Consider the following 27,834-nt stretch of genomic DNA (forward strand, 5'->3'; position numbering starts at 1 on the left):
GTCCCAGTAACTGGCATGATTCTGCCCAACACTTAGAACACCATGTTACCTCACGGAATGGAAATGGAGCATGTGACCTGGGAATGGGTCAGGAACTGCCCACACATGCGTGATCGCCTCAGGTCCACTTACCTTGGGACTGAGGGGAAAGGCAATTAACACAATCACTGAGAACCAACCCGAGTTTTAACCACTTTTTTCCATCTGGGGTAAAGAAACCTTTGACAATTTCAGGAAATTTTTAAACATACTTTGTTTAAGATTTCATTTATTTATTTGAAAGGCAGAGTTAGAGAGAGAGAGAGAGATCTTCCATCTGCTTGTTCACTCCCCAAATGGCCACAATGGCCAGAGCTGGGCTGATCTGAAGCCAGGAGCTTGATCAGGGTCTCCCACATGGGTACAGGGACTCAAGTACTTGGGCCATCTTCTGCTGCTTTCCCAGGCACAGTAGCAGGGAGCTGTATTGGAAGCAGAGCAGCCAGGACTTGAATTGGCCCCCATAAGGGATGCCAGCACTGCAGATGGTAACTTCACCCACTATACCACAGTACTAGCAACAAAAGTGCTAATTAAACATTCTGGAGATAATGTTTTGATTTAAGTTATAAGAATTGTACACGTGGAGCTGGCACTGTGACCTAGCAGGTAAAGCTGTCACCTGCGACACCAGCATCCCATATGGGCACTGGCTCAAGTCTTAACTGTTCCACTTCCAATCCAGCTCCATGAAAATGTGCTACAGCTTCCAGTACTTGGGAAAGCAGAGGAGGATGGCCCAAGTGCTTGGGAACCTGCACCTATGTGGGAGAATGGGAAGAAGCTCCTGGCTCTGGCCTGGCCCAGGACCTGCTATTGTAGTCATTTGGGGAGTGAATCAGAGGATTAAAGACCTCTATGTCTCTCCCCCTTCCACTCCTGCCTCTCTGTAACTCTGCCTTTCAAATAAATCTTTATTTTTATTTTTTGACAGGCAGAGTTAGACAGTGAGAGAGAGACAGAGAGAAAGGTCTTCCTTCTGTTGGTTCACCCCCCAAATGGCTGCTACGTCTGGAGCTACGCCGATCCGAAGCCAGGAGCCAGGTGCTTCCTCCTGGTCTGCCATGTGGGTGCAGGGCCCAAGCACTTGGGCCATCCTCCACTGCCTTCCTGGGCCACAGCAGAGAGCTGGACTGGAAGAGGAGCAACCAGGACAGAAACCGGTGCCCTAACCAGGACTAGAACCTGGGGTGCCGGCGCCACAGGTGGAGGATTAGCCAAGTGAGCTGTGGCACCGGCCCTCAAATAAATCTTTAAAAACAAAAAAGAATTGATTTTAACTAGGAAAATTCTTAATAGTCAACTACAGTTCAGTGAGGCCAGCAGTCTGTAGTTATAGTTGAACATAAAGCAAAGGCATTTATTGGATGCTAATTAACCCACCTAAAATAGTCTTTTAAGCTATCATTTTAATATGACCCAATAATGTATTATATTTTCAATTCTCCAAAGAGTTGAAAACAGATTCATTTATTGTGAATTATATGTCATTCCTATTTTTTTTCCCCAACAGGTAGAGTTATAGACAGTGAGAGAGACAGAGAGAAAGGTCTTCTTTCCGTTGGTTCACCCCCAAAATGGCCACCACAGCTGGAGCTGCGCCAATCCAAAGCCAGGAGCCAGGTGCTTCTTCCTGGTCTCCCATGCTGGCGCAAGGCCCAAGCACTTGGGCCATCCTCCACTGCACTCCCGGGCCACAGCAGAGAGCTGGACTGGAAGAGGAGCAACCGGGACTAGAACCCAGCACTCATATGGGATGTCAGTGCCACAGGCAGAGGATCAACCAAGTGAGCTACGGCACCAGCCCCTATATGTCATTCCTTAAGACAACGTACAGAACAGTCTGCAGGAGTCCAGAATCCATTTTGGAGATGAGGAAGAGAAGACTGTCAACCGTTTGAGTCACACCATTGACAATGATGGTTTACAATGCCTATTTCCTGACCCTCCTAGAAACTCATTTGGTGAAAATGGAATGAAGACCAAACACCTGCACTTTTGAACTGAGAGGCAGATTCTGATGCGGGTGCTCCCTGGACCACATTCTATGAACCACAAACAGAAAAGGAAGGAGCAGTTGTTAGAGGCAAAATCTAGAACAGAGGAAAAATTCTAACTAACTCTTCATCACATAGAAGAAAGCAATTATCAACCCCAGAAAGAACACTGAAGAGAAAGTACTTGGTCCAAACATCTATTTTAACTATCTGAGCTCAGGCAAGTCTGATTATCTTTAACTTTAATCTCATCTTCTCAGAAAAGGATCATGTCACCTCCGTTCTGAGATCAATTAAGACAATGCAAGCGAAATCATTTTGTGGGCTACAAAGCACTCATTACACAAATGTGATGGGTTAAGCATTACATCCACTAAAATTATTCTGAAGATAATCTTGGAGTTACCCCAAAGTAGCCAAAAATTCATAATGACATCAAGGCAATGGTAATAAAGAGCAATACTGTGTGTGACAAACACTATGGGTTCTGAGAGAACATGTTCTTAAGTACTTGTTAAAATATCCAGTGCTCTTAAAATTACAGACTTCTCACTACTGTAGCATTGCACTTTTATACTCTACTCCTTACTGGAACAAGAAATAGTTATAGTAGTTGAAATTAGACAGGCAGGTCACCTGACATTTTGCAGGGTAACCAAAATTCAATTTGTCAAAAATAAGCATTTGGCCAAGTAACAAACTGCAATCAGGCAGCCCTAAGAACCCAGAGAGGTTCACACAACTCTGCCTGCAGCATGCTTATAGATGAGCTATGTACGCAGGCTGGGGGTGGGGTGGGGAAGGAAGTGAAGGTACAGAAACAGCTTCATTACCTACAGCTTGGCATTGGCCTTATGTGCGCATGGTTTGTTAGGTGGCAGACTCTGACTGAAGGTCAGCTGCTGTGATTGGCTGAAACTCAGTTAAACTCAGTTTTTGGTTGTTCAATTTTTTTTTTTTTAGACAAAAGTATACTAATGGTGGGCTTAATGATTCAGCAAGTTAAGCTGCTATTTGGGTCACCTTCTTCTGTGCCAATTACTCTATGCTTTCATCCAGCTTCCTGCTAATGCACCTCAGGGAGCAATGGATGTTGGCTCCAGTGCTTGGGTTCCTGCCACCCACAAGGAAGAGCTAGGTGGAGTTCCTGGCTTCAGCCAGGTCTAGCCCTGTTTATGGTCATATGGGGAAAGAATCAGGAGGATGCAAATATATTTACCTCTCCCCTCTGTCACTCTGCCTTTCAAATATATAAATACATCTCTGAGCGGTAGACTTACAGACATAGAGAGGGAAAGACAAAGAGAAAGATCTTTTATCTGCTACTTCACTCCCCAGTTGGCTACAATGATTGGAGATGGGCAGATCAAAGCCAAGAGCTTCCTCTGGGTCTCACATGTGGGTGCAGGGGCCAAAGCATTTGGGCCATTCTCCACTGCTTTCCTAGGCCATTAGCAGGGAGCTGGATCAGCAGTGGACTCGAATCAGTACCCATAAGGGATGCTGGTACTGCAGGTAGAGGCTTAACCTACTACGTTACGCCATAGCACTGGCCCCATCAAATACATAAATAAATATTAATGTAAAAAAAAAGGATTCTCCCAAGTTAGGCTTTCAGTCTTTAAGTTTGTTTACCAAAATAGGTTACAGTTCCTTTCTAAGACTCCAGGTATGGAGTCAACTTCAGGCTGAATTGTTTAATTAAACAATAGGAATTTAACAACCAAAATACTTCATATGCAAACCAAGATGAGTATATTATGCTATTTTCTTAAGGAGATTTTACTAGTTCAAAGTTTTTCTAACTTCCATTTTTTATTTTTATTAAGGCAAAAGGCCCAAAAAAATCAGACATAAAATACATGAATTCCAACCAAACTACATAAAATGATTTGGAAATGGTCATTGTAGAATAACTTAGATAAAATACTTTGTGTGAGTTTGCTCTCAGGATAGATAGTTAAAGCATGGCTACTGTTGCCTCCAGTCCACTTTTTGTAATCCCTGGAAATTCATGTATTGATCCATTCCAACTCAACTCATCCTGTAAGATATGGCATGTAAGATGATAGCATAAGCAGAAAAACTAACATTGAAAACTTAAGCACTGCAAATAATTTCGACCAAGATATTTCATTAAGGACTAAGTCAATGTCAATTAAATTGTAATCCTTGAGCCACAGCATCACTATGCTATACAGTGTCCCAGGGGAATTCTATGGAATTATCTACGGAAGGGGAACCACTGGAGCTGGGGGATGCCAGTCCTTTTCCAACACTTCAGTTCTATTTTTGGCCACTCCTGGGATTTCTGAAGACTTGTTCTTGGATAATTTGCAATAAATGTGGGGTCCTCTTATCACTGAAAATTTCCAGAGATAAAATATAACATTCATATAGATATGTTTAGAACTAACGAAGCAAACGACAGCAAATTTAATGTTTAATTAGGGCCTCATTCCACTTGGACACTTACATTACTCAGAAATATAAAACAAGTAGGAATTCAAGGGAAAATATTCATGTGATTCATTTTTCTTTTAAATGAGAAAGTCAAGGCAATAAAGGACTCAAATTCTGCCTAGCGCTGCAGAAATCAATTTCCTACTAGTTACATGGATAAGCCTGCTTCATCCCCTATCGTACCAGCTGTGCCTACACAAAACGATCACTTCTGACCACACTGACCTCAATATGAATGATAAGCAGGCCACAATTTACATTTGATGGTCTCAAACATAACAAAGAATCACAAACTGTCACTACATTCATTAGAAATTAAAACAGACTTGTAATCATACTACATGAATATTTTCTAACAACTATTTCTACTTCTAAATAAATACATCTAAACCATACATGGAATTTCAAATTCAGTTCTATTTTGAGGTTTTGAAGATGTCAAATGCCAGAATAAAAAATGTGCTTTGCTTAGAAAAAGCATTACCAACAGAAAGTATTTGATTACCAGCAGCAATCATGCTAACACAGCTAGCTATTAGTTGTGAGTTAATAAAAGAAGCTGAATATGTAGGGGAAAATCTATACAGGGAAAATTTCCTTTTTAAAATATGAAAGTCTAAGAAGTGACATCACAATCCCCCATTGCTCTGAAATCCATGAAGCTTGATCCTCGAATCTTACCCGATCTGAGTGGCCGGTGGCAGAGGCCAAAAATTTTCCTTTCTTCCAGTCCCAGATGCAGACTGTGTTTTTGGCATCCAATCCCACAGAGGCTAAACGCTAAGAAGAAGAAGAAGAAGAATTTAATACCTGAACGTGAGGGAAAGATTCCCTATTACTCATGCTTTCTTTCAACAAATACTTACCAATTTTCCACTGGGGCCCAGTCATTGGATTTCTGATGAACTTAATGATTTCTCGCAATCAATCTTAAAACCCAAACTAGAAATATCACATTAGATGACATCTATTAACACATGCTGTAATATCCAAAACCAAAGAGCTGCAGTTCATGTGCCCTTCTTAAACAGAAGAGACACGTGCAAACTCCGAAGTCTCAGGTACGTGAGTCCAAGTTGTAGAAACAGAACTTGAAGGCAGATATTTTTGTTCAACGAAGACATTTTAATTTTTTATTTTTGTTTTTTAGATGGAAGATACAAAGGCGGGGGAGGAAGAGAGAGAGAGAGAAGAAGAGAGAGAATGAATATATGACAGAGACCCTTCAATCTGATGATGTCCTCCCTCAGTGTCCATAATGGCTGGGGTTGGACTAATTGGAAGCCAAGAGCCTGGAACTCAATCCAGGTCCACCACATGGGTTGACAGGAACCCAAGCACTTGATATCACCTGCTGCTCACCTAGGGTGTGCATTAGCAGGAAGCTGGAATGGAGTGTGCAGCTGGGACATAAACCCAGGCACTCTGAGATGAGATGCAAGCATCCCAAGCAGCTTCCTAACCACTGCTCCAAATGCCTGACCCATTTCTCCTTTCAAAAATACGTATGCAGCAGAACCATGCTGTGGCGTAGTGGGTTAAGTCTCTGCCTGTGGCATGGGCAACCTTTATGGGCACTGGTTCTAGTCCCAGCTGTTCCCTCTTCCAATCCATCTTTCTGCTATGGCCTGGGAAAGCTGTAGAAGATGGCCCAAGTGCTTGGGCTCCTGCCCTCACATAGAAGACCTGGAAGAAGCTCCTGACTTCAGATCAGCCCAGCTCCGTCTGATGTGACCATTTGGGGAGTGAACCAGCAGATGGAAGACCTTTCTCTGTCTCTCCCTCTCTCCTTAACTCTACCTCTCAAATAAATAAAATATGTTTAAAAATATATCTATCTATTTGAAAGAGAAGGAACTCTTCTTTTTTTTTCTTTTTTTTAACAGGCAGAGTGGACAGTGAGAGAGAGAGAGAGAGAGAGAGAGAGAGAGAAAGGTCTTCCTTTGCCGTTGGTTCACCCTCCAATGGCTGCCACAGCTGGTGCGCTGCGGCCAGCGCACCGCGCTGATCCGATGGCAGGAGCCAGGTGCTTCTCCTGGTCTCCCATGGGGTGCAGGGCCCAAGCACTTGGACCATCCTCCACTGCACTCCCTGGCCACAGCAGAGAGCTGGCCTGGAAGAGGGGCAACCGGGACAGGATCCGATGCCCCGACAGGGACTAGAACCCGGTGTGCCGGCGCTGCTAAGCGGAGGATTAGCCTATTGAGCTGTGGCGCCGGCTGGAGAAGGAACTCTTCTATGGGTTGGTTCACTGTCCAAATGCCAGCAACATCCAGGGGCTAGGCCTAGCTGAACCCAGGAGCCTGGGACTCAGTCTGGGTCTCCCACATGGGTAGCAGGAAATCAGATAATTGAGCCAGCCCCTGCTGCCTCCCAGGGTCTATATTTGCAAGAAACTAGAATTACAAATGGAGGCAGGACCCAAACCCAGATATGGGACATGGGCATCTCACATAGCAACTTTAACTGTTGTACCAAATACCTGCCCCAATCCAGAGTTTTGAATTAACTTAAATTTATTTAAAACCTTAATGTGAGATTTAAGAGAGCCTAGGTTCCTGTAGCTGAAAGCTTCAAACTGCTAAACGTAAAAGGTTTGACAAAGCCAGAGACAAACATCCAAAAAAGGACTGTTTCATTCCTCTGTATCTTCTAAAATTTCACAAACACATAACAGCAGCTAAAGAAGAACTTTTAATTAAGTAATCCAATACTTCATCTCTCCATCTGAATCCTCTGGGTTCAGTCCAGAACTTGTCCTCAAAGGGAAAAGGAAATTCAACACATAATTATAAATTAAATCAAAAATGTCATAAGCAGGTATTAGAACACCGACATCAAGGTTCTTGCAGGATACCACTCGTAAGCAGAACGCACTGTGTAACAGAGGTCTGGACTGGGAGTCAGTAGACTTGGCTTCTCTTTTGATTTTGTAATTACCCAAATGTAAGAGTTTTGAAAAATATATCAATGTTTTTAAACCCCAGTTTCCTCCATTTGCAAAGTGAATTTAAAAATATTTGTTCTTTCTACCTTGGAGAATTGCTGCATGGGTCAAGTGAAATGATACAAATCAAAGGGTTTTGAACCCAAGTATAAGAGTACCAGAAGTTATGTACTTAGCATGTTTGAGAGTATATGTATGTGTACACGTGTGTACAATACATGTATGTACTCACACAATGTATATGGAAGTCACTTATGACTAAATCTGTACAAGTATACCAATGCAGTAATTATTCAATTTCTTCATGAATGCAGGCTTCTATTAGGAATACTTAACTATAGAAAACATAGTCGCTGTGGCAAGTACTTTGTGGTCTTGCAGGTGAAGCCGCTGTCTCTGGCGCTGGCATCCCATATGGGCGCCGGTTCAGAGTTCTAGTTGCCCCACTTCCAATCCAGCTCCCTGCTCATGTGCCTGGGAAAGCGGAATAGGATGTCTCAAGTCCTTGGGCCCCTGAACCCACATGGGAGACTCAGAAGAGGCTTCAGGCTCCGGATTGGCCCAGCTCCCCAAGGGAGAGCCTGGCTACTACACCCAGTTCTAGATCCTGGCCCCTGCAATGCAGACCCTAGGAAGCAGCAGTATTGGCTCAAGTGACTGAATCCCTGCCACCCCTGGGTGAGATCTGATTTGTGATCCTGGCTCCTGGCTTTGGCCTGGCCCAGCCACTGCTGTAGCAGGCAGCTGGGGAGCAAATCAGCAAACAGGGGTGTGTTTGCTTTCTCCCTCTCAACCCTCTCTTCCTCTCAACCCCTCTCTCCCGCCTTCTCAATTTCACTCTCTCCTTATCTCACACAAAGTTTAAAAAAAATATTTTACATAATTGGAGGTTTCAAAATGTGATCTTAAAGAAAGGAAGGTTTTGCTTTAATTTTTAATGAGGATTCCAGCAATGAAAAAGAAATGATTAACAGGATATGGCAGGTTTTTTCCCATATAGGAAAACTTGAATGGGTGAATTCTGTTCATTTTTTAATAGAAAAGTAAACATGAGCACTGAAATAGAACCCCTATTTCTTGACTGAGGAAAGGCCCAAAGAAATTTACTTTATTCATTTACAATGACAGGCCCCACAGCTCCCTGAAAAGCATTTCTATTGCTTTTTTTTTTTATTGTGAGGCAACGGGCCAATGTTATTTTCTAAATATCTTTTGATTCCAGTGAACTATGTCTGGGGAGCAAGGTAGACCTGAAGCATTAGGCATCAACATGAAATCCATCATGGCAAAATATGGGTTATTTTCTCAGCTGACAATTAGGTACTATGCAGTCCTCTCCTATCCTACATGAGAAGAGCTAGGATTCCCACATGAAATATCAAGGGCAAAGAACTGAGAGTACAGCTGCATTTCCCTCTATCGCCTCCTGACACTTCAGAACGCATTTTGATAAAGACGTTTGCTCAAATAACAGAATCAGAACAGAGAAAGTACATCTGAGTACATATGTAACCACACATTTGCATTTGCATATGCAAATGTATCCTGACACTCTCATTCCATTTAATCAAGAAGTCAATACCACTGTAAGTTTCAGCAAATATCACTAATACACCTATTTCTCCTGAGATGTGGATATACAATGGAATATATACATTATTCTGGCTAAAGTGGATGAGATTACAGCCTATAAAAACATATTAGGGATCTGCATAAATATTAAATCTAGCTCTAGAAAGAAAAATGAATAATTATCAATGTCCTCAACACTATCTGGCATTTTTTTGCTAAATTTTTTAAGTTTAATTTAATTTTATTTATTTGAAAGAGTTACAGATAGAGGTAGAGCCAGAAAGTGAGAGAGGTCTTCCATCTGCTGATTCACTCCTCAAATGGCCGCAATGACCAGAGCTAAGCTGATCCAAAGCCAGGAGCTTCTTCCAAGTCTCCCACATGGCTGCAGAGGCCCAAGCACTTGTGCCATCTTCCACTGCTTTTGCAGGCCATAGCAGAGAGCTGGGTTGGAAGTAGTGCAGATGGAACTCGAACCAGCACCCATAGGGAATGCCGGTACTGCAGATCGGGGCTTTAACCCACTGTGCTACAGTGCCAGTACCGCTTATTGCCTTTTTTTAAAACTTGTATTTAATAAATATAAATTTCCAAAGTACAACTTTTGGATTATAGTGGCTTTTTCCCCCATAACCTCCCTCCTACCCACAACCATCCTATCTCCCGTCCCCATACCATTCACATCAAGATTCATTTTCAATTATCTTTATATACAGAAGATCATTTTAGTATATACTAAGTAAAGATTAACAGTTTGCACCCACACAGAAACACAAAGTATAAAGTACTGTTTGAGTACTAGTTACACCATTAATTCACATAGTACAACACATTAAGGACAGAGATACTACATGGGGAGTAAGTTCTCAGTGCTCCTGTTGTTGATTTAACAATTGACACTCTTATTTATGGCATCAGTAATCACCCGAGGCTCTTGTCATGAGTTGCCAAGGCTATGGAAAGCCTCTTGAGTTTGCCAACTCCAAATGGACACTATGAGAAACAATGACCTGATCAGACCTTGTCCTGACTGTCGAGGAACAACTTAATACTTTATCCCATTTAGTATTTTTTTTTGTTGTTCTACTTACTACTACTGGTTGAACTCTTTAATTAACATACAGTTATTCTTAGGTGTTTAAGTTTATCTGAAAAGTGGTCCCTGTTAAATATAAGAGTAGGAATAAGAGAGGAGATGTACAGTTCGGCACATGCTCAATTGGACTTATCCCTAACAGCAGAATTAGAAATGTGCCAGGGGATTCCAATTCAATCCCATCAAGGTGGCATGTACCAATGCCATCTCACTAGTCCAAGTGATCAATTTCAGTTCACAATTGATCATAATGATAGGGTTAAGATTCAAAGGGATCACATAAACAAGACTAATGTCTGCTAATACTAACTGATAGAATTAAAAAGGGAGAGAATGATCCAACATGGGAAGCGAGATACTCAGCAGACTCATAGAGTGGGAGATGTCCTAAACAGCATTCTGGCCTCAGAATCAGCCCTTAAGACATATGGATCCTGCTAAAAAGCCCATGAGAGTATTATAGGCATGGAAAGCCAAGACACTCTGGAAGAAAAAAAAATGACCTAAATGAAAGATCTCTGTGAGAGAGATCCAAGCGGAAAGAATGGGCCAAAGAAGGAGGTACCTTTCTCTGAAGGGAGGCGAGAACTTCCACTTTGACTATGACCTTGTCTAAATAAGAAGGGAGTTGGTGCTAATTGCTTTTTTTTTTTTTTTTTTTGTTTTTTGTTTTTTTGTTTTTTTTGACAGGCAGAGTGGACAGTGAGAGAGAGAGACAGAGAGAAAGGTCTTCCTTTTGCCGTTGGTTCACCCTCCAATGGCTGCCGCGGCCGGCGCGCTGCAGCCGGCGCACTGCGCTGATCTGATGGCAGGAGCCAGGAGCCAGGTGCTTTTCCTGGTCTCCCATGGGGTGCAGGGCCCAAGCACCTGGGCCATCCTCCACTGCACTCCCTGGCCACAGCAGAGGGCTGGCCTGGAAGAGGGGCAACCGGGACAGAATCCGGCGCCCCGACCGGGACTAGAACCCGGTGTGCCGGCGCCGCTAGGCGGAGGATTAGCCTAGTGAGCCGCGGCGCCGGCCTGCTAATTGCTTTTTAAAAATGATTCAAGACAGGTCAATTCGTTATAACCCACAGAATTTCCCAAACTCTCAGGACAGTTAAACCTCTATGAATAACTTCTGAGAACTTTCAATGGTACTAACTCAGAGAATTTTGAAATATGTCAAAAATTGGACTGAAAGAGTTGTGACTGATATATGGAGAATGAGACAGAAGGCTATTATTGGGAGAAAAGTGTTAGTCATAGCAAGGAGGGGAACATAGCAAGAGGCAGAAATAACCCATTTCCACACCTGTTTCTAGTATATACTAACATATCTTTTCTGCAGGTCAAAGGAGAGAAAACTTTGTTGGGGGATTGGGAAGGCTCCATGACAACATTAGAAATGTCTTCAAAGAAGGAGTCACTTCAAGGGCCAAGAGAGCAAGTAGGGTGCCTCAGGTGAGGGGCATAGCAATACGCAGGGCATGGATATGAAAAGGGCAAGGTCTGAAAGTGGAATCTGAGTGGTCCAATCTGACTACATGGGAACAGTGGCAATAAGGCTAGAAAAGTTGGTTAGCCTAGAACACCCACTTAAAAAGTATAGACTCAGGGGCCAGTGCTGTGGTGTAGCAGGTAAAGCCACCACCTACAGTGCCAGCAGGTGCTCTACTTCTGATCTAGCTCTCTGCTATGGTCTGGGAAAGCAGCAGAGGATGACCCAAGTCCTTGGGCCTCTGTACCCACATGGGAGACCGGAAGGAAGATACTGGCTTCGGATTGGTGCAGCTCTGGCCATTGCAGTCATCTGTGGAGCGAACAAGAAAATGGAAGACCTCTCTCTCTGTAACTCTGCCTTTCAAATAATTAAATAAACCAATCTTGGCCGGCGCCGCGGCTCACTAGGCTAATCCTCTGCCTTGCGGCGCCGGCACACCGGGTTCTAGTCCCGGTTGGGGCGCCGGATTCTGTCCTGGTTGCCCCTCTTCCAGGCCAGCCCTCTGCTGTGGCCAGGGAGTGCAGTGAAGGATGGCCCAAGTGCTTGGGCCCTGCACCCCATGGGAGACCAGGAAAAGCACCTGGCTCCTGGCTCCTGCCATCGGATCAGCGCAGCGGCCATTGGAGGGTGAACCAACGGCAAAAGGAAGACCTTTCTCTCTGTCTCTCTCTCTCACTGTCCACTCTGCCTGTCAAAAAAACAAACAAACAGACAAACAAACAAACAAAAAAAAAACAATGTTTTAAGTATAGACTTCAGTCAGTACCCTAAGCTTTCATTGATTTTAAACAATGCTTTTACAATGTTTTCAGTTGGTGAAATGCATTACCAAGACACTGACATTGACTGAAGGGATACTAGTTAAGAGGCTAAGCCAGACATGGCACCAACTTGGAAATTAAAGGATGGTGGCAGGGAGAATAAGGAGAACCTGAATGTAAGCAGTATTGTGAAGACACTTAAAAACACACAAGAATTGGTGATTACTTGGATTGGAAATAGGTAGGGCAAAGGAGTTAGAATTGACCTCAAGGCAAAGGGTCGAAAAGAATGTTCCCACTTCTCAGCAATTATTAGGTGGTGCTACTTCCTTCTGAAAGCAAGGGGTTTTAATGTAAAGTTCAAATTTGTGCAAAAGGCTTGATCCCGCCCTTATTCCAAATAGGAAGCTAACAATGAAAGACAAAATAGAACTGCTGAGCCACAGCAGACTTGACTGCATGAATTCACAACTTTTATGGAGGTTTTTGTTTTTCTGGCTTTTTGTTTGTTTTTAACAATATGGTTTCATGGAAGGAACCAAAGCTGGGGCCTATTCTGAGCTGGATGTTAGTGCTGCCAGCCTGGAAAAGGATCACAGAGGTAAGGAATCCTAGAAGGCTGCCCAGGGAGAAGCTAAGGTCGATGGGCTTTCTGAGGCTATGGGCTATTTACACTGTAATTTTAGGTGAACTTTGAGAGCCACCAAATAGAACAGAAATGGAAAAAGATACACACCTGACCATCCGAGTCGAAAGCCAGGCAGGCTACTCCATGTGTGTGGACATCTTTAAGAATAGACACAGTCTGGACATTATAGGAATCCCATATGCAGATATATGGCTCCTTCCCAACTTGACCAGTCGCAATCAGGGTTTTATCTGGGTGTAAGGCAAGGCTGAAAGAGAAAAAGGCTTCTTTTCACTTACTCCAGTTCAACAAAGAAAAACACTGATCATCTTTTATCCAAATTTGTTTCTTAAATTATCTACAAAGATGATCTCTAGAGAAAGAGGCTGACTGTTCCCTTAAGTAGTAATTACCTAATTGGTCTAAATCAAAATGTTCAACTAAACCAAATGTTTAACAAGACAGGCTTAGCACAGTTTGACAACAATTTCAACTGATCTTAGTTATCTTGAAAATCAGACACTATTCTAACTTTACTTCTCTGATAAGAAAATCTATGATTTTATAACTGCTTTATGTCATGGGATATACTTACTGATTCTGAAAACATTATTCAGCCCTCAAGCCAGCTTTGGACTTTGAGAAAAAAAAAAAAATGGCAGTTGCTAGGCCAAACTTCACTTCTCAGAATTAATTAAACCTACTTGCAAAAGCACTGGTTAATATTCTCATTAGATTTCAAAATATGGACAGGTCTCAGAGTCAAGCACTGTTTCTGTATCTGTTGTCACAGATTACACATTATAAATGAAAATTTCTATTTATATAAATCACAGTGACACGAACAGAACTGCAAATTACTATGTTTGTGTTTCATGTAGCAATTTTTTCTGTAGTCCAATCAAAATAAAAATTTGCCAAATACCAACTAACATTTAAAGGAGTCTATAGCAGTCAAGAGGGTTATCATTATTCCTAGATGAGAAATCACTATGATGTTTTAAATTTATTGTAAAAGAATATGGGCCTTTCTAAAAATGTGTGGTAGAAATTTAAAATAAAACCATGCCTTTCTACATGGAAAACTAGCAGACAACTATTTATATAATAAACGGAAGTAGAATCTTCTGCAACTTCCATTTGCAGCATGTCCACAATACACAGAAGAAGATATTTTTCCTTTTCCAATTTTCACTATGATATGAGTATACGCTCTGGAATCAGATATCTGGATCTACAAATTGACTGTCCCTTACTACTTTGGTTCTTTGTACAAATTATTTGACCTCTGTTGATTCTGTCTCTTTATCTATAAATTGGGGTTAATATATCAAAAACAGATGGAATAATGCATAGAGAGCAATTAGCTCATGGTGAACACTCAATGTAAATATCATTATTATCATCATTTGTGTAGCTTGTGTTATGCAGATGCAACCAACACATGCATGGCTGTGGGGATACAGTGCACCTTTCAAAAATAACACTTGCAACCTTATTATGCAACAAAGGATTAATATCCAGTATATACCAAGAACTGAAAAAAAAAACAGTTTTTTTTTTTTTAAATAAAGAGTATAGGACATGAACAGACAGTTCTCCAAAGAAGAAATTACAAATGCCCATCAAATATATGAAAAACACTCAACATCACTAGCCATCAGGGGAATGCATATCAAAACCACAGTGAGGTATCACCTCATCCTGTCACCATGGCTATTATCCCAAAGACAGAAAGTAACAAATGTTGGTGAGGTTTGGAGAAAATAGAACTTTATATACACTATTGGTGGGAATGTAAATTAGCCTAGCCACTGTGGAAAATAGTGTGGAGTTTTCTTTAAAAAACTGGAAACAGAACTGCCATGTGATTCAGCAATCCCACCACTGGGTACATATCCACAAGACATGAAATTAGTGTATCAGAAGGGTACCCACTCCAGCGTGTTTATTGCAGCATTGTTTACAACAGCCAAGATATGGGATTAACCAAGATGCCTGTTATCCGATGAGTGAGCAGAGACAATGTAGTATCAAATAGCTATAGCAATCTTAAAAATAAAACTGGTGCCTCACAATACCAGATTTCAAGACATACTACTGGGCAGTTAAATCAAAACAGCATGGTGCTGGCACAAAAATAGGCATGTAGACCAATAGAACAGAATAGCAACCCCAGAAATTAATCCACATAGCTATAAACAACTGATCTGTGACAAACTAGATAAAACAGTCCCTGGAGAAAGGACAGTCTCTTCAAACGGTGTTGGGAAAATAGGATGTATATATGCAGAAATGTGAAACAAGACTCCTACCTTACACCTTACACAAAAATCAACTTAGAACAGATCAAGGATCTAAATCTATGATCTGATACCATCAAAATACTACAGGAAAACATCAGGGAAATTCTCCAAGACATTGGTATAGGCAAAGACTTCTTGGAAAAGACCCCAGCACAGGCAATAAATAGACAAAAGAGATTACATCAAGCTAAAAAGCTTCTGTACTGCAAAGGAAGCACTCATCAAAGTGAAGAGGCAGCTGACAGAATGGGAGACAATATATGCAAGCTATGAGACTGATAAAGGATTAATAGCCAGGATCTTTAAAGAGCTCAAAAAACTAAACAATTAAACAAACAATCCAGGTAAGAAATGAGCAAAGGGGGCCAGCATTGTGGTGCAGCAGGTTAATGCCCTGGCCTGTAGCACCAGCATCCCATATGGGTGCCAGTTTGAAACCCGGCTACTCCACTTCCATCCAGCTCTCTGCTACAGCCTGGGAAAGCAGTACAAGATGGCCCAGGTCCTTGGGCCCCTGCACCCTCATGGGAGACTCAGAAGAAGCTCCTGGCTTCAGATCAGCATATCTCCAGCCATTGCAGCCAATTGGGGAGTAAATCATTTGATGGAAGACCTCTCTCTCTCTGCCTCTCCTCTCTGTGTAACTCTGACTTTCAAATAAATAAATAAATCTTAAAAAAAAGAAATGGGCAAATGACATGAACCAGCATTTTTTTTCAGGAGATTCAAATGGCCAACAGACACATGAAAAATGCTGAGGATCACTAGCCATCAGGAAAATGCAAATAAAAACCACAATGAGGTTTTACTTCACCCCGGTTAGAATTGCTATCATCCAAAAGTCTAGAAATAATGCTGGTGATGAGTAAAAGGTACCCTGATACACTGTTGGTAAGAATGTAAACCAGTGCAACCATTATGGAAGACAGTATGGAGATACCTCAAAAAGCTGAAAATAGCTCTGCCATATGACCCAGCCTTACCCTTCCTGGGAACTTACCCAGACAAAGTGAAATCAGCATATGAAACAGTAATTTGTACCCCCATGGTTATTGTAGCTCAATTCACAAAGCTAAGATATGGAATAAATCCGGATGTCCATCAACTTATGACTAGATAGAGAGAATGTGGTATATATACACTTTGGAATACTATTCAGCCATAAAAAATGAAATCCTGTCTTACAACAAAATGGAGGCAACTGGAAACCATTATGTTTAGTGAAATAAATCAGTCCCCAAAGATATTTTTTTTTAAATATTTATTTATTTGAAAGGCAGAGTTACAGAGGTGAGGCGAGGCCAGTCCTTCCATTTGCTAATTTACTGCCCAAATGGCTGCAATGGCCGGAGCTGGGCTGATCTGAAACCAGGAGCCTGGAGCTTTTTCCAGGTCTTCCACACAGGTGCAGGGACCCAAGGATTTGGGCCATTTTCTATTGCTTTCCCAGGCCCACAGCAGAGAGCTGGATCAGAAGTGGAGCAGCAGGGACCTGAACCGATGCCCATATGGGATGCTGGCACTATAGGTAGGAGCTTTTTACTCACTACACCATAGTACCAGCCCCAAAACAAATATCTTACATTTTCTGATATGTGGTAATTAATATTGGATACAAAAAATGAATAGAGAAGAATGGACATTTTGTTAAGTTGTTTTTGGCTCTTGCTTATACTCCTGTGGAACTGTCATACTGTCATCTTTCTACTTTTTACTTGTTGAATGTTACGCTTAGTCTTGCATTCAGCCTGTGATAATGGTGTAGATTAAAATCATGTTTTTGCAAAAAACAAGAAAGAAAAAGAGAAGGAGGGGGATTGAGGGAGGGAGAGTGGTGGGGAGGGAAGTATGGTTATCTTCTTAGAATTGTACATATGACTTCCATGAACTCTGTTCTGTTTATATTAATAAAATTATTTTTTTTTTTTTGACAGGCAGAGTGGATAGTGAGAGAGAGAGACAGAGAGAAAGGTCTTCCTTTTGCCGTTGGTTCACCCTCCAATGGCCGCCACGGCTGGCGCGCTGCGGCCGGTGCACCGCGCTGATCTGAAGGCAGGAGCCAGGTGCTTCTCCTTGTCTCCCATGGGGTACAGGGCCCAAGCACTTGGGCCATCCTCCACTGCCTTCCCGGGCCACAGCAAAGAGCTGGCCTGGGAGAGGGGCAACTGGGAAAGAATCCGGCGCCCCGACCAGGACTAGAACCCGGTGTGCCGGCACCGCTAGGTGGAGGATTAGCCTAGTGAGCCGCGGCACCGCCCTATACTAATAAAATTCTTAAATGTGGTATATATATAAAATGAAATACTATTCAGTCAGAAAAAGAATGAAATCCTGTCATTTGCAGCAAAATGAATGAAACTGGAAGACATGACGTTGAATCAAACAAGCCAGAAACATGTAGACAAATGTTCTCCCTTATACATGGGAGCTAATAAAAGAAACTAGCTAGTATGAACATAAAATGTTGATTGCTAGATGCTAGGAATAGAAACAAAAATTGGAATCAGGCATGGTTCATTAAGTGTGACAAATATACTAACATGGAATCTTTTTTTTTTTTTTTTTTTGACAGGCAGAGTGGACAGTGAGAGAGACAGAGAGAAAGGTCTTACTTTTGCCATTGGTTCACCCTCCAATGGCCGCCACGGCTGGCGCGCTGCGGCGGGCACACCACACTGATCCGAAGGCAGGAGCCAGGTGCTTCTCCTGGTCTCCCATGGGGTGCAGGGCCCAAGGACCTGGGCCATCCTCCACTGCACTCCCGGGCCACAGCAGAGAGCTGGCCTGGAAGAGGGGCAACCAGGACAGAATCCGGCGCCCCAACCGGGACTAGAACCCGGTGTGCCGGCGCCGCTAGGGGGAGGATTAGCCTAGTGAGCCGCGGCGCCGGCCAACATGGAATCTTAATAGGGGCAGAAGGGTGTGGGCTACATGCGGACTCTTCATAATTTTTGTATTATAAAACTATTCTGAAATAAAAATATTTTTGAATGTCCTTAAATTTGAGTTGGCTATCTAACAGATACTTGTTGAAAAACGTATCTATAGGAATCCTTATAAGAAAATTATTTAGAAATATACTCTTACAGAGGATAGTTTTTACCCAAGGAGTCAGTAACAGAGGTTTAAAGCTTTAATGTAGAATTCTTCAACAATCAAAGTTGGTAAGAGATGACTGACAAGGCATAAAAGGCCTCTCACATTTTCAACTTTCTTACAATATTCACCTGGTTTTTAAAGTTGTACAGATATCCTGGTAAGCTTCAAGATTGTAAAGTGCCTTGTTTTATTACACTGAGTGAATGGAAGCAGTCTTTGAAAAATCTATCTATGACAAACTGTTGTTTTAGCTCATTAATTCATTCAATAAATACTTATTCAAGAACTTTTAAGTCAGGGACAGCACCACAGATACCTATACGGAAAACAAATGGCCCGTGTTTCAAGGAGCCCACCTTAAGAGGAAGGACAGACATATAGAAAAGCAATTCCAAGATGTGATATACATACACGCACAGTAACACAGAAAGATGGAGGAAGGAGTGACCAGCTGTCCAGTACATTAGAGAGGACACAAGTTCATGTGAAAGACAACATGCAAAATGGTATTCACAGGGAAAGACAACGTCCACAGTTAAGATCTTGCAGAGAATGGCAGGGAATGAAATGGGTCTAACAGGCAAGGATAGACCCTGAAAGTCTCTTAACCAGGCCAAGAAGTTAGGGTACCAGTGCCAATTATTAGCAGGACATGACTTGGCACTGCTACCATTAAGGAAGGTATCCCTAGCAACAGTAACATGCAGCAGCAGGACAGATCTGTGGCTGGTGTCTGAAGGAGCAAGGAGAGCAGTGAGGAAGAGGGGCTCGTGAGACACAGCGAGACAAGATGGGGGAAGGCAGAGGGAGAGGACGAGTCCAGCCATTTCAGGCAAAGAGCCAGAGAAATACATGGGATGCTTGAAGGTAAGAAAGAAGAGCTTGGGCAAGCAAAAACTGACAAGTTTTTGGCTTGGACAGCTGGGTTTGTAACTCCCAGAGCTGTGCTGCAGTACAGTTTGAAGTCTATGAGCCCGATCTTGAGAAGACATGGCCTTAAGTCTTTAGTGGGAAAACCAGGAGACTCCAGGTTAGCTCTAAGGTCTACTGAGAAGTTGACTAGACTGTGTGCTCAGAGAGGGCAGGGGTGGTCATCCATCACTCCGACACAGCTCCCGGAAAATCACAGGGCAGAGCAGGCACACAGAATGCTTGCCAAGAGGGAGAGAATGACGCCAACAGTCCTGGCTGCCATACTGCTTCCCAGCCTCCACTACGGACAATAGGTTCTACCCAGAGTCTGGAGAATTAAGAATAAGGAACGTATTTCCCTTGGGTGGTCAGAGACATTTCCAAGAAACAAAGCCATTCATTGCAATCACAGTATCTATTTAATGCTTGAGAAGCTTGGTAAATTCCTGAGATTCTAAAGCATCCAGAATTTAAAACAAAAAAATGAAAATTCACTGTTCCAGGCAGTTGTTATTACTCTAATTTGATGATTCCTCAGACAATTCTTTTAATGGGGTAGGGGTGGAATTAACAGCCTTCCTTAAAGAGATCTTCAGAAGAGTTTACCAGTCTGTTACTTGATCAGCAGTGCTACACCTACATACTTCATTTTGAATTTAAAATGTTCACTCTGGTGGTTGTTTTGTTCATTCATTCAGAAGCCCACAAATGTATCCTATTTATTTAAAAAATTTTTTAAAGATTTATTTATTTGAAAGAGTTACACAGAGAGAAGAGGGAGAGGGAGAGGGAGAGGGAGAGGGAGAGAGAGAGAGAGAGAGAGAGAGAGGTCTTCCATCTGATGGTTCACTCCCCAATTGGCCGCAATGGCCAGAGCTATGCTGATCCGAAACCAGGAGCTTCTTCCGGGTCTCCCATGTGGGTGCAGGGGCCAAAGGACTTGGACCATCTTCTACTGCTATCCCAGGCCATAACAGAGAGCTGGATCAGAAGTGGAGCAGCTGGGACTCAAACCGGCGCCCATATGGGATGCTGGCACTGCAGGCGGTGGCTTTATCCACTGTGCCACAGCACCGGCCCCAATTTTGAATTTAAAATGTTCACTCTGGTGGTTGTTTTGTTCATTTATACAGAGGCCCACAAATGTATCATTTATTTAAAAGTTGACAGTGGAATTTTTCTTCTTGTTGTCCTTTTAAGTCTCCTCTTCCCAGTCCTCGATACCCTGTTTCTCCAGGTTTCTGCTTTGCTGCTGGAGCGCATTAACAGAAGCCGCTGCCTCTGCTCTAATAAGCCTGGAGTCAGACATCTCTGGCCTGCCTGACACCAAGCTGCTTAGAGTGACTCACTCATGTTACTCTTTACCCTCGTCCATGTCAAGAAACTGAGCACACAGACCCCCTCTATTTGCTTTACTATTTGTTCCCTCTTCATCAGCGCCCCTGAAATGCCTGAACTTTTAAGTCAGGGACAGCACCACAGATACCTATACGGAAAACAAATGGCCCGTGTTTCAAGGAGCCCACCTTAAGAGGAAGGACAGACATATAGAAAAGCAATTCCAAGATGTGATATACATACACGCACAGTAACACAGAAAGATGGAGGAAGGAGTGACCAGCTGTCCAGTACATTAGAGAGGACACAAGTTCATGTGAAAGACAACATGCAAAATGGTATTCACAGGGAAAGACAACGTCCACAGTTAAGATCTTGCAGAGAATGGCAGGGAATGAAATGGGTCTAACAGGCAAGGATAGACCCTGAAAGTCTCTTAACCAGGCCAAGAAGTTAGGGTACCAGTGCCAATTATTAGCAGGACATGACTTGGCACTGCTACCATTAAGGAAGGTATCCCTAGCAACAGTAACATGCAGCAGCAGGACAGATCTGTGGCTGGTGTCTGAAGGAGCAAGGAGAGCAGTGAGGAAGAGGGGCTCGTGAGACACAGCGAGACAAGATGGGGGAAGGCAGAGGGAGAGGACGAGTCCAGCCATTTCAGGCAAAGAGCCAGAGAAATACATGGGATGCTTGAAGGTAAGAAAGAAGAGCTTGGGCAAGCAAAAACTGACAAGTTTTTGGCTTGGACAGCTGGGTTTGTAACTCCCAGAGCTGTGCTGCAGTACAGTTTGAAGTCTATGAGCCCGATCTTGAGAAGACATGGCCTTAAGTCTTTAGTGGGAAAACCAGGAGACTCCAGGTTAGCTCTAAGGTCTACTGAGAAGTTGACTAGACTGTGTGCTCAGAGAGGGCAGGGGTGGTCATCCATCACTCCGACACAGCTCCCGGAAAATCACAGGGCAGAGCAGGCACACAGAATGCTTGCCAAGAGGGAGAGAATGACGCCAACAGTCCTGGCTGCCATACTGCTTCCCAGCCTCCACTACGGACAATAGGTTCTACCCAGAGTCTGGAGAATTAAGAATAAGGAACGTATTTCCCTTGGGTGGTCAGAGACATTTCCAAGAAACAAAGCCATTCATTGCAATCACAGTATCTATTTAATGCTTGAGAAGCTTGGTAAATTCCTGAGATTCTAAAGCATCCAGAATTTAAAACAAAAAAATGAAAATTCACTGTTCCAGGCAGTTGTTATTACTCTAATTTGATGATTCCTCAGACAATTCTTTTAATGGGGTAGGGGTGGAATTAACAGCCTTCCTTAAAGAGATCTTCAGAAGAGTTTACCAGTCTGTTACTTGATCAGCAGTGCTACACCTACATACTTCATTTTGAATTTAAAATGTTCACTCTGGTGGTTGTTTTGTTCATTCATTCAGAAGCCCACAAATGTATCCTATTTATTTAAAAAATTTTTTAAAGATTTATTTATTTGAAAGAGTTACACAGAGAGAAGAGGGAGAGGGAGAGGGAGAGGGAGAGGGAGAGAGAGAGAGAGAGAGAGAGAGAGGTCTTCCATCTGATGGTTCACTCCCCAATTGGCCGCAATGGCCAGAGCTATGCTGATCCGAAACCAGGAGCTTCTTCCGGGTCTCCCATGTGGGTGCAGGGGCCAAAGGACTTGGACCATCTTCTACTGCTATCCCAGGCCATAACAGAGAGCTGGATCAGAAGTGGAGCAGCTGGGACTCAAACCGGCGCCCATATGGGATGCTGGCACTGCAGGCGGTGGCTTTATCCACTGTGCCACAGCACCGGCCCCAATTTTGAATTTAAAACGTTCACTCTGGTGGTTGTTTTGTTCATTCATACAGAGGCCCACAAATGTCTCATTTATTTAAAAGTTGACAGTGGAATTTTTCTTCTTGTTGTCCTTTTAAGTCCCCTCTTCCCAGTCCTCGATACCCTGTTTCTCCAGGTTTCTGCTTTGCTGCTGGAGCGCATTAACAGAAGCCGCTGCCTCTGCTCTAATAAGCCTGGAGTCAGACATCTCTGGCCTGCCTGACACCAAGCTGCTTAGAGTGACTCACTCATGTTACTCTTTACCCTCGTCCATGTCAAGAAACTGAGCACACAGACCCCCTCTATTTGCTTTACTATTTGTTCCCTCTTCATCAGCGCCCCTGAAATGCCTCCACTCCTCCCACCTGGGTGACAAAACAATGCCATTGGCCAGTGCCACGGCTCACTAGGCTAATCCTCCACCTGCGGTGCCGGCACCCCAGGTTCTAGTCCTGGTTGGGGCGCCGGTTCTGTTGCTCCTCTTCCAGGCAGCTCTCTGCTGTGGCCCGGGAAGGTAGTGGAGGATGGCCCAAGTGCTTGGGCCCTGCACCCGCATGGGAGACCAGGAGAAAGCACCTGGCTCCTGGCTTCGGATCAGCACAGCGCGCTGGCCGCAGGGGCCACTTGGGGGGTGAACCAATGGAAAAAGGAAGACCTTTCTCTCTCTCTCTAACTCTGCCTGTCAAAAATAAATAAATAAAAACAATGTCATGTCTCAGTCAAGTGGCATTTACATTTATTTTAATTTTTTTATGTTTTAACAGTACTTTTTAAACCTAAGGGGGAAAAATCATCAACTTTAATCATTGGATTTGCATAAGCCTAATATTAGGTATCAGAAATGGTGCAACAGAAGCATTTATTTAAATAAGCAGGTTCCTAAAGCTCCTATCAAGTGATCTATTTCCTTCTTCACATGTCTGCATCTGGGAATTAAATAATTTCAGGAAAAGTCATTTTGAGCAGGGTTGGTTTTGGAATTTTAGTTTATAAGCATTTTAAAATTATTTTTGAAGACATTTATTTGGAGATAGCATTGTAGCAGAATGGGCCAAGCCACTGCCTGCAACATCAACATCCCGTATCAGAGCACCAGCTCAAGTGCCGGCTACTCCATTTCAGATCTAGCTCTCTGCTAACATGCCTGATGCATTGCCCCAGCGGTGACGGTCCAGATGGGGAGTGCACCAGTAGAGGAAAGATCAATCTTCATCTCTCTCCCTCCTTCTCCCTCCCTCCCCCTTAACTCTTTCTTTCAAATAAATAAAATAAACTTTACAAAATACATTTATTTGAAAGGCATAGTTATAGATCTTCCATCTACTCCTCCAATGCTGGCAACAGCCAGGCTAAGCCACATGAGTGGCAGGGACACAAGCACTTGAGCCATCACCTTATACCTCCCGGGATGTGTCAGCAGGAAGCTGGATTCAAAGTAGAGCAGCTGGGATTGAAACCAGCACTCTGAAATGGGCTAGCAGCATAGCTGGCAGCAACTTAACCCGCTGCCCAACACCCCTCCCCGAAGCATTCTAAACAACTGGTGTACACATGCATGGATTTTCTTTTAAAACCCAATTCATTCCTTTCTACACAGAACTTCAGGACTGCTTTTTGCTCCTTCCAGAGAGCATCCTAGACCTAACAAGCCACCTTACAGCAATGCCTCAGCCCAACACGCCAATGAAATATTGGGTCTCCACATCCAATTAAGGAGTGAGGGCAACAACCATGTCCCCTGAATCCTGGGCTTATAGTAGGACTTTAAGAGCAGTTGTGAACCATCAGTGTCCTCCCCACACATGAAATGATTCAAGTGTAGTTCTGCCATTACACAAGATGTATACTCTGGGCAGCGCCACGGCTCACTAGGCTAATCCTCCACCTTGCGGCGCCGGCACACCAGGTTCTAGTCCCGGTCGGGGCGCCGGATTCTGTCCCGGTTGCCCCTCTTCCAGGCCAGCTCTCTGCTGTGGCCAGGGAGTGCAGTGGAGGATGGCCCAAGTGCTTGGGCCCTGCACCCCATGGGAGACCAGAAGAAGTACCTAGCTCCTGCCTTCGGATCAGCGCGGTGCGCCGGCCACAGCGTGCCGGCCGCGGCGGCCATTGGAGGGTGAACCAACGGCAAAAGGAAGACCTTTCTCTCTGTCTCTCTCTCACTGTCCACTCTGCCTGTCCAAAAAAAAAAAAAAAAAAAAGATGTATACTCCACCCCAGGCCTCTCATCACCTTCCTGCCCCTATCAGTGCTCTGATTTGTGACTGGGAGTATACTGCCTGCTTCTTATTGCAGCACAGCTGCCAGTGGAGCAGCCATAAATCCGACTCTACCTTTCTAAAAAAAACGGTGCCAGCGTTGTGGTTTAGCCAGTTAAGTTGCCACCTGCAGCGCCAGCACCCCATATGGGTGCCAGTTCATGCCCTGGCTGCTCCACTTCTGATCCAGGTGCACCTGAAAAAGCAGAAAATAGCCCAAGTAGTTGGGCCCCTGCACCCACTTGGCAGACCTGGATGGAGCTCCAGGCTCCTGTGGCCATTTGGGGAGTGAACCAGTGGGTGGAAAATATCTCTCCCCCTCTCCGCTTCTCTCCCTCTTCCAACCCTCAGGCTTTGCTATAACTCTGACTTTCATGTAAATCTTGTTTTATTTATTTGACAGATAGAGTTAGACAGTGAGACAGAAAGAAAGGTCTTCCTTCCATTGGTTCACCCCCCAAATGGCCGCTATGGCTGGAGCTACGCTAATCCGAAGCCAGGAGCCAGGTGCTTCCTCCTGGTCTCCCATGTGGGTTCAGGGGCCCAAACACTTGGGCCATCCTCCACTGCCTTCCTGGGCCACAGCAGAGAGCTGGACTGGAAGAGGAGCAACTGGGACTAGAACCCGGCGTGCATATGGGATGCCGGCGCTGCAGGTGGAGGATTAACCAAGTGAGCCACGTCACAGCCCCTCAAATAAATCTTTTAAAAAATTAAACAAAAAACCTCACATTTAATAAATGTTGCAAATTATTATAGCTACAATAGCAATTTCACCATTTTAAAACTTAACAAATTGACTTTCCTCAAGGGCCTCATACAAAGAAGTTTCATTAATCCCCTACATAAAAAGGGTTGGTGTCATTTCATTTTCCTTTGATACTCGCTTTACTGCATGTATTGTATACATGGCAACAAAAAAGGATGATATTAAATAACTGCTCTTCTCTGTGTACAGCCTGAAATTCAATCCCACTGGGAAATCCCATCTTCTGTTACCATAGCAATAGCAAGCACTGCAGAGAAGGACTTTTATTAACTTATCAGGGACAAAGAAAAATTGATTTGTTTCTCTAGCATGCCAGGAGGACAAAAGCACGTGTTCCTGATGTCAGATGAGATCAGGAAGATTTCCAAATATGTTGTATAGGGGAGAAGATGAGAATTAATAGGGTTGTAAAAAGAGACAGCCTGATTTATGAGGTTGAACAAGAACCAGTAATCAACACTAATCATTGCTTCGTTGAAGAAAAATTTACTTGAGTACTTGATCTATGCAGAGCATTTATAAGTTCTTATTTCTTCCTTTATCCCTTAAAGCTTCATTTAGCCCAGGCTGCTTTGGCGGTTTTTCTCAGTAATAACTTGGTTTATGAGTTTTGTTCAGTGGTCTTAGTAGATATTCTCTGTGAAGCAGACAAGGCAAAGGCAAGCTTGATATAAACACAGCGGACGGGAAGCAGAGGATGTCAGCTGAGTCTCCTCAGCCCTAGTCCCCAGACGTGTGCTGGGCACTGGAATCCCACCACTGGGGCTGTGATCTCACCTGACACCATGGAGCGTGCCTCATCTTCCAGGTGGCCTTGAGCTCCACCAACAGAGGCGACAGCAATGTGGGCGGAGCACCAGCACCCACTGCCATTGTCTTGAAATCCTTAAGTTCCAGGGTACCCGTATAATCTATGATTGAGCAGCAGTCCCTGGAACTGCTCTGTTCAATAAGCCTGAACGGCAGTGCAGCAAGTCAGAATTAATGTGATTTAGAAAAATAAATGTCATCTCTTGCACGCTCAGTTGCTTGTGGGTCACACCCACATCAGTAGGGAACTATAGTGCAACAAAACCTTCACAGCACATAGAAGAGTGGTTAAGAGGATAGGGTTTTGGCTACCTGGGATCTAAGCATGGCTAGAGCCAGCTTGGACTGGCCAATTTAACTGATGGTTAAATTTCACCAACTTTGTAATCCAGTCATTGTTATCTAATTACACAGTCACTGTTACCTAATTACAAATTTATATAATCTGTTATATTAAAAACAAAGGTAATATATATTTAAAACTCAGCACTTGGTAATTATCTTGTTACATATTAGTATTATCTGTAGTTTTGACTCTATTTAAGCAAATCCAGTCTGCATAGAAACACCACCAAACACTGTGGTAATGCACATCTCTTCCCAATGTCACCTTCAACGTCACACTGAAATCAGCCATGGTGGGACTGTCTACATCATGGAAATCAGTAAGTCTACAGTGGCTGGCACCATGGTGCAATAGGTTGGTCCTCTGCCTGTGGCGCCAGCATCTCATATGGGCACCGGTTCTAGTCCCGGCTGCTCCTCTTCCAATCCAGCTCTCTGCTGTGGCCTGGGAAACCAGTGGAAGATGGCCCAAGTGCTTGGGCTTCTGCACCCGCGTGAGAGAACAGAAGAAGCACCTGGCTCCTGGCTTTGGATTGGCCCAGCTCTGGCCATTGTAGCCATTTGGAAAGTGAACCAACAGAAGGAAAACCTTTCTCCTTCTCCTTCTCACTGTCTGTATCTCATCGTCTGTAACTCTACCTCTCAAATAAAATCTTTTAAAAAAAAAAAGTGCTACAAAACAGGACTTAGTTACGCTGCTGATTATCTTTCTGGAGAAAGACAAATTATTAATGCAGAATTATGTTAAAGGTTTGTCAGTTGGGATGTTAGAGGGTTAAGCCTCGGCCTGCAGTGCCAGCGTCCCACATGGGTGCTGCTTTGAGTCTCCGCTGGTCCACTTCAGATCCAGCTCCCTGCTATGGCCTAGAAAAGCAGTAGAAGATGACCCAAGTACTTGGGTCCCTGCATCCACTTGGGAGACCTGGAAGAAGCTCCTGGCTCCTGGCTTCGGCCTGGCCCAGTCCTGGCCATTGTGGCCATTTGAGGAATGAACCAGCAGTTGGAAGATGTCTCTTTCAAATAAATAAATAAATAAATCTTCTTAAAAAATGTGTCAGTCTCTACTTATTACATTGTAACACTAAACATTGGGGAAAAAATACTTTCAGTGCCCAAATACTATTAGCTAATTCAGAAAAGTTCCTTACATCATTAACAAATGATTAAAG

General features: G+C 43.5%; 1 protein-coding gene across 7 annotated transcripts in view; it reads right to left on the reverse strand.

Annotated features, from left to right (window-relative positions):
- The window catches only part of EML6 (EMAP like 6), a 325,325-nt gene that overhangs the window by 157,065 nt on the left and 140,426 nt on the right, over positions 1-27,834 (reverse strand). For all 7 annotated transcript variants that reach the window (XR_016229394.1, XR_007916460.3, XM_070069106.2 and 4 more), the window contains exons 2-3: positions 13,095-13,254; positions 5,181-5,279 (exon numbers count right to left, since the gene is read on the reverse strand). Coding sequence is in view for 5 of the 7 variants with exons in the window: in XM_070069106.2 (XP_069925207.1) it covers positions 5,181-5,279; positions 13,095-13,254 (259 nt within the window). In the remaining 2 variants the exon portion in view is untranslated. The remainder of the gene's footprint in view (positions 1-5,180; positions 5,280-13,094; positions 13,255-27,834) is intronic.

The sequence above is a fragment of the Oryctolagus cuniculus genome, chromosome 2 (assembly GCF_051225735.1).
Source record: "Oryctolagus cuniculus isolate XC-2025 breed Fujian yellow rabbit chromosome 2, ASM5122573v1, whole genome shotgun sequence".
NCBI lineage: Eukaryota > Metazoa > Chordata > Mammalia > Lagomorpha > Leporidae > Oryctolagus > Oryctolagus cuniculus.